This window comes from Carlito syrichta, unplaced genomic scaffold (assembly GCF_000164805.1).
Source record: "Carlito syrichta isolate Samal-C Ts95f unplaced genomic scaffold, Tarsius_syrichta-2.0.1 Scaffold305878, whole genome shotgun sequence".
Classification (NCBI taxonomy): domain Eukaryota; kingdom Metazoa; phylum Chordata; class Mammalia; order Primates; family Tarsiidae; genus Carlito; species Carlito syrichta.
This window is the reverse complement of record NW_007249974.1, coordinates 90,160-101,685: the sequence shown is the minus strand read 5'-3', so window position 1 is coordinate 101,685 and position 11,526 is coordinate 90,160. Positions and strand designations below refer to the sequence as shown.

Below are 11,526 nucleotides of genomic sequence, written 5' to 3'. Positions count from 1 at the left end.
CACTGCACTCCAGTCTGGATGACAGAGTGAGACTCCAACTCAAAAAAAAAAAATTAAATTTGTAAAATACTTGCTAATTCCAGTGTCCTGTCAACTCCTTAACTCATTCATGGACACAACAATATTTTAGTAATCATATTTGCAACCTCTTTCAGATCATTATCCTGATGTCTCTTTTTTTGTTTTTTAAGTCGGAGTTTCACTCTGTCATCCAGGCTGGAGTGCAGTGGCATCGTCAGGGCTAACTGCAGCCTTGACCTCCTGGCCTTAGGTGATCCTTCTGCCTCAGCCTCCTGAGTAACTGGTACTACAGACACAGGCCACCATGCCTGGCTAATTTGTGTGTGTGTGTGTGTGTGTGTGTGTGTGTGTGTGTGTGTGTGTGTGTGTGTGTGTGTGTGTGTTTAGCAATGTGGACTTGCTGTGTTGTCTAGGCTGGTCTCGAACTTCTAGGCTCAGGCAATCCTCCTTTAGCCTCTTAATGTGCTGGGATTACAGGTATAAGCCACTGCGCCTGGGTCATTAGCATGATTTCTAACACTGCAGATTATTTTGCATATTTAGAACTTTAAATAGATAGAAAGGTTTGTGTCTTTTTGTTTGTTTGTTTATTTCATTCATCGAGTGAAGCTTATTCTCTTTAATGGAGGCAATAGGAATACAATTAGAATTAAATAATCATTCATGTATTGTCATCTGTTGACATTACACCATCTGTCCCCACATGTGGGCCTTTACTTTTTCTTAGTTTTCATGCTTGCAATCCATCTTTAAAATGTTTATATTAGTTCTGATATTATGAACTCCCTATGTTGCAAGCTTTTTAGCTCTTCTAATATGCTTATAAATCTAAGCTACTAATTTATATTTGTATTTGGTTATTTGATCCTTCTATGTTGTGATGCCTTCTGTAATTACTTTATAGAACTAAAAATTCCTGCTTGTCAGAGCTCTTTTTTTTAAAATGTCCACCTTCATTACTTTAAAGGCCTATTTTCTTTCTTTTTTTCCTGGATAACATCATTCTCTTTCCAGTTATTATAATTAGATGCCTGAAAATCCTTGTAGGATTGAAAATTAACTAAAGAAATCTCAAGTAATTTCTTATTTCACATTTAAGAATTCTTGGAGTAAGCAGTGAGAAGTGAGCCCTTTCTGAAACAAAGCCTAAAACTTCAGACAAAGCTTAATTGATTTAGATGTGTCTCTATAGAGGTACAGAGAGCTCCTCAAGAGATTCTTCCACTCTATATGGTCGAGTACCTGTGTCTGATTCCACCTTTGCTATCTCTGTTCCTACAGTGAGAAGAGAATCACAGTGTTGTTATTTACTGACATTGAGATTTTTGAAAATAAAAGAGAGCTAGTCCCCAGAGTTTCATTGATGAGCCCTACTCTTCAGAAATTGAACTAATAATGGATGTCATCCACCAGTTGGTAACTCACTTCACCCAGCGGGAAGTCGCTTTGAATATTTTTTTTTCCCTCTTTTAACTTTTATTTAAAATTGTGGAGTACAATTCAGGGCTAGGTATACAAATATTCACCATGCAGTTACCCTTATCGATGAGGTATGCCCCCCCTTCCCCAGGCAGATATTGACTACTGTCAATCCCACCTCCCTCATCCCCAGTCCCCTCCCCACAGTTTCCTGCCACTTTCAATCCTTTTCTTACAGTAATATGGTAGTTTTTCAAGGTCCACTTATGAGTGAGAACATGTGATACTCAGCTCTTTGTTTCTGTGAGAGATCACTCAGTATTTGTTTCTGTGAGAGATCACTCAGTATTATAAACTCTAATTCCATCCAGGTTGCTACGAAGTTCATGGTTTTGTTCTTCTTTATGGCTGTGTATAGTATTCCATTGTGTATATGTACCACATTTTTTTATCCAGTCCTCTTTTGATGGGCAGCATGGTTGGTTCCATGTTCTTGCTATTGTGAACAATGCTGCGATGTGTACAAGTATCTTTTTCATAGAGTGACCTGAGTTCTTCCAGGAATATTTCATTTTTCCTTTAGATTGTGAGCTTCTTGCCGGGCTCAGTGGCTCAGCCTGTAGTCCCGCACCTTTGGGAGGCTGAGGTGAGTGGATTGCCTGAGCCCGCAGGTTCGACACCGGCCTGGGCAGCAAGACCTCATCTCTACAATAAATCAAAAATGAGCCAGGCGTGGTAGCGCGCGCCTGTAGTTCCAGCTACTTGGAAGGCTGAGGCGGAAGGATCACTGGAGCCCAGCAGGTCGAGGCTGCGGTGGCCGGGAGTGGCCACGGCACTCCAGTCTGGGCGACAGAGTGAGACTCCAACTCAAAAAAAAAAAAGATTGTGGGCTTCTAAGTGAAGATAATAACCATGTCCACCATCCAGTTACCCCTTCCCACAAAAAACATCCAAAGTTCTTTCCATCTCAAAATGCCTAACAAATTCTGGATATATAGTCGGTGGTACTCATTAGATGGTAATATTCAATAATGAAATTGACATATGATCCCTTAGTATTTGTATTTATATTTAAATCTTATATTGAAGTTTTAAGAAAAACACTTTAGGTATAAGCAGTGCTACTCAAAGGCTCTGATCTGTGACAAATGAGGCACTGCTTCCTTTATTGATAAAATCTCTTTGACACAAATAAATGGAAAGATAGTCCATGTTCATGGATTGGAAGAATTAATATTGCTAAAGTGTTCATACAACACAAAGTAATATGCAGATTCAGTGCAATTTCTATCAAACTTCCAGTGATGTTCTTCACAAAAATGGAAAAAAAATCTTAAAATTTATATAGCATCATAAAAGACCGTGAATAGCCAAAGCAACCTTAAGCTTAAAAGAACAAAGCAGAGGAATCACTCTACCTGATTTAAAATCTGCAGTGCTATAATAATCAAAACAGCATGGCCTTAACATAAAAACACACAGACCAATAGAACAGAATAGGGAACCGAGAAATAAATCCACACATTTATGGTTGATTGATTTTTAATTAAGGAGCCAAGAATACACAGTGGGGAAAGGATAGTCTTCTGAATAAACAGTGTTGGGAAAGCTTGCTATCCGCATGCAAAAGAATGAGAGTAGACTCTTCTCTCACATCGTATACAAAAATAAACTCAAGATAGATTAAAGACTTAAGCATAATACTCCTATGTAAATAATACTACTATATAAAACTACTAGAAGAAAACACAGGGGAAAAGCCCCGTGATGTTGATCTGGGGAATGATTTTCTGTGTGTGACCCCACAAGCATAGAATCAACAGTGAAGAGAAAACCTACAGAAAATATTTGCAAACCATATATCTGATAAGATGTTACTATTATGTAAGGAACTCAAATAACTTAATTAGAAAATGAGCAAAGGACCTGAATAAACATTTTCAAAAGAAAACACATAGGCCAGGCACAGTGACTCATGACTATAATCCCAGTGCTTTGGCAGAATCACCTGAGTTTAGGAGTTCAAAATCATCCTGAGCAACTTAACAAGACCCTGCCTCTCAAAAAAAAAAAAAAAATTAACTGGGTGTGGAGGCATGTTCCTGTGATCCTAGTTACTCCAGAGGCTGAGGGATTGCTTGAGCCCAAGAGTCTAAGGTTACAGTGAGCTATGATCATGCCACTGCACTCCAGCCTGGGCAACAGAGTGAGACTATCGCTAAAAGCAAACAAAAACAAAAAAACAAAGAAAAGAGAACACATAAATGGTAACAAGTAGATGAAAACTGTTCAACATTACTAATCATCAGGGAAATCAGATTAAAACCACAATGCTGTATCACCTCACATCTGTTAGAGTGACTGTTATCAAAAAAAGGTGAACAATAACAAGTGTTGGTGAGGATGTGGAGAAAAGGAAACCCTCGTGCACTGTTGGTAAAGATGTAAATTAGTACAGCTATTATGGAAAGCAGTATGGAGGTCCCTCAGAAAATTAAAAATAGAACTACTATCTGACCTAGCAATCCCACTTCTGTGTATTTATCCAAAGGAAATGAAATGAATTTTATACGGCATCATATGTTCTATGTTAAAGAATTATCTGCACTCCCATGTTCATTACAGTATTATCCGCAATAGCCAAGGTACAGTCTCAATGTAAATGTCCATCAACAGATGAATGGATGAGAAAAATGTGGCATATATACACAGAGTACTATTCAGCCTTAGAAAGAAGGAAACCCTGTCTTTCACAACAATGTGGGTGAACTTGGAAGACATTATGGTAACTGAGATAAGCCAGGCACTCATGATCTCACTTATATGTAGAGTATAAAAAAGTTTATCTCATAGAAGTAAAGACATGATGATGGTTACCAGGGACTGGGGAGGCGAGAAGAGTGGGAAGATGTTGACCAAAGCCTACAAAATTAGTTAGGCAGGAGGAGTAAATTCAAGAAATCTGTTGTACAACATGGTTTTAAACTATAGTTAATAATGTATTTTTGAAAATTACTAGGAGTAGATGTGTTTTCACCACAAAAAATATGTGAGATAATGAATATGTTAATTCATAGTAAATATACAATGTGTATGTATTTCAAAACATATAGCATTATATATGTAACAAAACATTAAATTTCAAGACATCATTTATGTCAATTTTAAATAAATTTTTTTTTTTTTTTTGAGTTGGAGTCTCACTCTTTCGCCCAGGCTGGAGTGCAGTGGCATGCATGCACCCCAGCGTTGATCTGCTGGGCTCCAGCGATCCTTCTGCCTCAACCTTCCATGTAGCCAGAACTACAGACGTGTGCTACCACGCCTGGCTATTTTTTATTTTATTGTATACATGAGGTCTCATCAAGTTGCCCGGGCTGGTCTCGAACCCACGGGCTTAGGCAATTCACTTGCCTCGGCCTCCCAAAGTGCTGGGATTACAGGCTGAGCCACCCGGCCCGGCCAATTTTTTTTTCTAAATAAGTAAGTCTTTCGCCTAAATAAATAACTGAACAACAGTGTGCTTGGTTTCATGGTTGATTTATTATCCTGTAGCAGACTTGGAGCAAATAGTTTGAGAGCTATTAGCTAATCTATACTTTGAATGACACTGATACTGATCTATCAAAATTGAGGCTAAGATCTGTTTATTAATGTGTACTGTTTACCTACCCTCTGACTCCTTTTGTGGTGAATTCTTGTTTTCTTCCTTTTCTATTCAGTTAGGCTTTTATCTACTTAAACAGACGTACCTCTGTTTTATATCACGTTGCAGACAAAATTACGTAGGAATTAAGTAACTTGCCTAATCACAAGCTGATATGTGGCAAAGTTCTTAATCATTATGCTATAATGTCTCTCAAAGTAAATATTTGTTGAGTGAATAATGCTTCATAAGTGAAGAGTCAATTCAGAACCTATTACAGGTATTTTCAACTTTGGCACAGTACTTGATATAATCTTCTTTTGAGGATTGATCAGTCAGATAGGCCATAAGGCCTTTATTGTCATTATTCTGGAGATGAGACTGATTTAAGGTCTTACATAAAGAAAAAATGCCCAGTTTGATCAGATCTAGCACTTGTTTAGTTAGCTGTTTGAAATGTCTCTTTTAAAAAATACTTTAAATCCCCCTTATTAACAATCTAAAGAAGAAAAAGCATATGATTTTGTCAGTTGATATAAGAAAAGCATTTGATGAAATCCGACACCCACTTTTGATAAATACGCTCAACAAGTTAGGAATAGAAGTGAATTACTTCATGCAAAAACCTCACAGCTAACATCATACTTAATGGTAAAAGACTGAATGTTTTTCTCCTCAGATTTAGGAGCAAGTCAATGATGTCCATTTTCACTGCTTATCTTCACCATAGTGCTGGAAGTCCTAGCCAGTGCTATAAGTCAAGAAAAAGAAATAAAAGGTGTATAGTTTTGCAAGGAAGAAATAAAACTGCCCTTATTTGCAGATAACATTAGTATCTATGTAGAACATCCCAAAATTTATTAAAAAGCTTTTACTTAGAACTAACAAGTTCAGCAAGGTCACAGAATAAAAAAACACACAAATGTCAGTCACATCTACATATACTAACTGAACATGCAGAAACCAAAATTTAAAACGTAATACCATTTTTGGTCACTCCAAAGAAAATAAAATACTTTGGTATACATTAATAAAACATGTACAGGATTTGTATACTGAATATTACAAAATACTAGTGAAAAAACCAAACAAGACAAATAAATGGAGAGACATACACTGTGTCGAGTGCTTCAACATAGTAAAAACATCAGTTCTTCCTAAATTAAACTTTGGGTTTAATGCACTTCCTGTTGAAATCCCATCAAGGTTTTTTTGTAGACATAGGCAAACTTATTTTAAAATGTATAAGGAAAGGCACAGACTCTAGAATAGCTAAAACAATCTTGACAAAGAGTAAAATGAGAAATTGCTTCACCCAATAGGAAAGCTTACAGTATATAGCAACAGAAATCAATATTGTGCCATATTGGCAGAAAGAAAGACATAGATCAATGGAACAGAAGGTAGAACCAGAAATAGACCCGCAGTAATACACTCAACTGATTTTTGGCCAAGAATCAAAACCAATTCAATAGAGAAAGAATAGCTTTTTTAACACATGGTGCTGAAACAATTGGACATCCATAGACAAAAATAGAATCTCAACTTAAACCTCATTATCTTATGCAGAAATAAAAAATGGATCATAGGCTTAAATGTAAAAGCAGAAAGCTATAAAACTAGAAAAAAAAAATAGGAGAGAATCATTAAGATCTATGGACAGGCAAAGAGTTCTTGGACTTGACCACAAAAGCCTAATCCATGAAAGGACAAATTGATAAACTGGACCTTATTAAATTAAAAAATTCTGCTTTGTCTAAGCCCATGTGAAGAGGATGAAAAGACAAGCTAGATAACTGGGAAGAAATTAGAAGCCACATATTCAATGAAAGACTGGTATCCTGTTTATGTAATGAGTTATCAAAACTCAGTAGTAAGAGCCAGGTGCAGTGCCTGTAGTCTGGCTGCTTGGGAAGCTGAAGCAGGAGGATTGCTTCAGCCCAGGAGTTGGAGGCTGTAGTGTGCTATGATTGTGCCTGTGAACTGCTAGTGTACTCTAGCCTATGCAACATATCGAGACTTCGTCTCTTTAGGGAAAAATCTCAACAATTAAAAAAAAAAAATCCAATTAGAAAATGGCAAAAGATGTGAAAAATCATGTTATTGAAGAGGATGTACAGGTAGCAAGTAAGCACATAAAAAGATGTTCAAAATTAGTAGCCATCAGTGAAATAGAGATTAAAACCACAACTACACCTCTCAGCTAAAATAAACAATAGTGACAACACCAAATGCAGGCAAGGATGTGGAGAAACTGTATTACTTATATGTTGCTAGTGGAAATGTAAAGTTATACAATCCCTCTGCAAAACAGTTTGGCAGTTTCTTATTTAAACATGCCACTTCTGTGTGACCCAGCATTCACACTCCTGGGTATTTATCCCAGAGAAGCAAGAACTTGTATTCATATAAAATCTGTATATACATGTTTACATAGCAACTTTTTTTGTAATAGCCAAAACCTAGAAACAACCCAGATATCCTTTAATAGGTAAACAAACTGTGGTATGTTTTTTTTCTAGTTTTATGGTATGTTTGTATGATGAACTGCTACTCAGCAATAAAAAGGAACAAAATATCGATATAAGCAACAAATTGTATGACTCTCCAGGGAATTATGCTGAGCAAAAAAATTGCATGACTATAATAGCTTTAGTATATACCTAAAAACATATGTCCAAACAGAGAGAGAGTAAAAATTAGGAGGAGAAATTTGTCAAAGACATAATCATTGTAGGAGACTTTCTTCTTAGTAATGAATAAACACATCAATTAATTGGAGATGGAAAATGTAAATAGTTTAATTTACGAATTTGAACTCATACAATGTATTTTATCTTAGAGCGAGGTAATTTTTTCTTTCAATTTATGTTTTTATTTTTCCCAAATACCTTTTAAGTTGTTTGAACCTACCTACTTGATAAAAAAAAAACCAAAAAAAAACTGTTAGATTATTTCCTTTGGCCTACACTGTGAACTGAGAAGGTTTGGAAACCTTATAAAGAAAATGACAGCTATTTCAGTGTGCTATGCAGACCATATTCTCAGACCACATGCAATTAAATTAGAAATCTGTGAATAAGACAGTTAAAAAAAAAACCTCTCATAGTTGTGAAAGTTTTAAAGCACTTCTAAGTACATTGACCATTAAAGAATCCCTAATGGAAACTAGGAATAGATAAAAATGAACAAGAGGATAAATGTTCTATGTCATAACCCATAGAATTTACAGTTAAAGTGCTACTTCATGAGAGAAATGTATAGCAAATCAAGAGAGGAAACAAACAATACTAGGAATTTTAGAAGGCTTGCTTGCTTACATATGTGTGTATTTATTTGGGACGGGCACAATCATGGCTTACTGCAACCCCATCCTCCTAGGCTATGACAATCCTCCCACCTCAGTGTCCTGAGTAGCTGGGACTGTAGGTAGGCCACCCTGCTGGGCTAATTTTTTTGTGTTTTGTAGAGGCAAGGTTGGCGTTGGTGTTGCCCAGACTTGTCTTAAGCCCCTAGGCTTAAGTTGTCCTCTCTCCTCAGCCTCTCCAAGTGCTGGGATTACAGGTGTGAGCCACTGTGCCTGACTGGCAATTTAATTTAAACATAGCAACCCCCCCTCTTTTTTTTTTTTGAGTTGGAGTCTCATTCTGTCATCCTGTCTGGGGTCCAGTGGCACGCTTATGTCCACCACAGCCTCAACCTGCTGGGCTCTGGTGATCCTTTTTCCTCAGCCTTCCAAGTAGCTGGAACTACAGGTGTGCACTACCACGCCTGGCTTATTTTTTGATTTATTGCCCAGGGTGGTCTTGAACCCCTGAGCATCGGCAGTCCTGGTGCCTTGGCCTCCCAAAGTGCTGGGATTACAGACTTGATTGTGCTCCACATAGACTCATTCCTCACTTGTTCAATGTTGTTCACATGGTGAATTCAGAAAAAGAGCAACAAGAGAGAACTTGCTTCTGATTTGTAAGCGCTTTTCATTTTTATTTTAAAGATGTGGGGTACAATTTAGGATTAGGTATACAAGTGGTCATTGTACAGGTAGAGCTTGGGCCTCCCTTTGGTCCCCACTTTGCCTAGTTTGAGATCAGGTACATTATTGATGTTATGTGCCTCATGTAAGCACTTTTCAAGTCTACTTGTTTAATGTCCCATTACCAAAGCAAGTTACACAGGCATGCCTCTGTAGAGTCAGTACAGGACTGAATACTACTCAAAGGCCTGGATATGGGAAGGGGAATTGTTACCATTTTTGCAAACAATATGTAAGTTAAGCATGAGCAATTTTATGCCAATGAATTTGAAAACTTTGGTGAAGTGGGGCAATTTTCTAGCAGAAAAAATAAAAATACTTTACCCAACTGACTGAGTCTTAAGAAATCATTACCTAGGTTAGTTGAGACCCAAGAGGTCCAACCATGCTGCACCTCCTACAACTGGGAGATATCTGGTAGTCTTCAAAAGTGGGCTGGCACTAGGTGATGACACGGAATTGTGCTACTGGTTATTTTCTTTCTTTCTCCTCAGTGGTTGATTATTATTCTAATAGAGATACATGAAAAATTTTGGGACTTCGTTGACCTCTAACTGGTTAGTAGACTAGTAATGATTAGTGAATACTTGTGTGTAGGTATTAGTTTGTTTAAATATGCTTGCTTATATATAGCACAGAAATTTATGTCATGCAGTAGGACATTTCAACATATATAGAAATATATGTCTGAATCTTTTATCTTTGATCTGAATTTTAACATCAATATTAATGCTTCTTCAGTAATTTTTTGTTATAGTCAAGCACGTTTGTAAATATTATATTGAACATTAGAAGTATACCCTTTGAAATTTTAAGTTGAAAAGAATATTAGTAATTAATCTTTTGATCTTGCTGGTTTGATTAATTCTATAGACAAACCAAAAAAGAAAATTGACGATTTACCCAGATTTACATATTATGTGAAATGGTACAGGTTACCATTACAAGCAATTGAAGTCCTGTAACATGTAGAAATAGATTTGCTAGTAGAGAATTCTTGCTTGTAAAAGCCAGATAGCAAGATTGTAAATCTGAGTTGATGGCAAGTAGGTGGCATTTATGTTAATGAATTCCTACTCTCCATACCCAACAAGTGTTACAGACCTTAACATTTGAGGATTGAGCTCTTCCCATTAATCTGACCTCTTAATAAATTGCTTCAGGGAACCATTAATAGTAAGTAGATTAAAACTAGCATGTTAGTTGAAACATGGTATCTATGACAATATTGTACCCCCAAATTTAAATCTTTATTAAAAGATCAGGAGGCACCGCATTGGTCAGAACAGTTGGTGCTTAATAAATATTGTATGTGTAAAAGATAGACTGTAAGCCAGTTAATTTTCTTACCAAAGCCAGAATATGGCCTTGTTGGTTTTTTTTTTTTTTTTTCAGTATACACATTTACTTTATTCTTTTTTGTTGTTGTTGAGAAATCAGAATTTATTGAGAAAAGCTCCCAGAGTGGAAGGGAACCTGAGGGCATTGCCCTATTTTATTCTTTTTTTTTTTGAGTTGGAGTCTCACTCTGTCGCCCAGACTGGAATGCAGTGGCCGCTCCCGGTCCGGCCACCGCAGCCTTGACCTGCTGGGCTCCGGCAATCCTTCCGCCTCAGCCTTCCAAGTAGCTAGAATTACAGGCGTGTGCTACCATGCCCGGCCGATTTTTTGATTCATTGTAGAGATGAGGTCTTGCTGCCCAGGTGGGTCTCGAACCCGCGGGCTCAGGCAATCCACTCACCTCAGCCTCCCAAAGGCACGGGATTACAGGCTGAGCCACAGAGCCCGGCAACCCTATTTTATTCAATGTTTGTTTCACAATTGCCCAATAAAGTTGAAATAATTGTAAAGGATTTTTCATTAACAGCAGCCTTAATGACTTCTTAAACATTTATTGGTTGCCTTTCAGAACAAAAGAGATGAACACTTATTGAAAAAGAGAAATGTTCCCCAAGAAGAAAGTTTAGAAGATTCAGATGTTGATGCTGATTTTAAAGCAGTAAGTTACCTTGTTTTTAAAAAGTGTCTTTAAAGTAATTTTTATATTATTCCAGGGAAACTTCATTTTTAATGTATGACCAATTTTATAGTGACAATTAAGGTATATTAACTCTAACTCTAACACATACACTATTTAATGACTGTAATTTTGCTAATAAACTCTGCTAAACTATCTTTTTTTCTTTTTAAGCAAAATGTAACACTAGAAGCTATATTGCAGGTATGTTGTTAATTTAATATTCTCATTTTAAAGTACTTTAAAATTGATTTTTTTAAAATTTCTGCAATTTACGTTTGGTATTGCAGAATGCCACAAGTGATAACCCAGTCGTCCAGTTGAGTGCTGTCCAGGCAGCAAGGTAAATACTGATTTGTCCAGAGAGAGAATTATGTCATACCTCAGGTA

At 36.8% G+C, this 11,526-nt stretch overlaps 1 protein-coding gene across 1 annotated transcript in view; it reads left to right on the top strand.

Annotated features, from left to right (window-relative positions):
- KPNA3 (karyopherin subunit alpha 3) overlaps window positions 1–11,526 on the top strand; it is a 46,406-nt gene that overhangs the window by 1,175 nt on the left and 33,705 nt on the right. Inside the window, exons 2-4 of the mRNA XM_021714930.1 lie at window positions 11,029–11,118; window positions 11,311–11,340; window positions 11,427–11,479. Of these exons, the coding sequence (XP_021570605.1) occupies window positions 11,029–11,118; window positions 11,311–11,340; window positions 11,427–11,479 (173 nt within the window). The remainder of the gene's footprint in view (window positions 1–11,028; window positions 11,119–11,310; window positions 11,341–11,426; window positions 11,480–11,526) is intronic.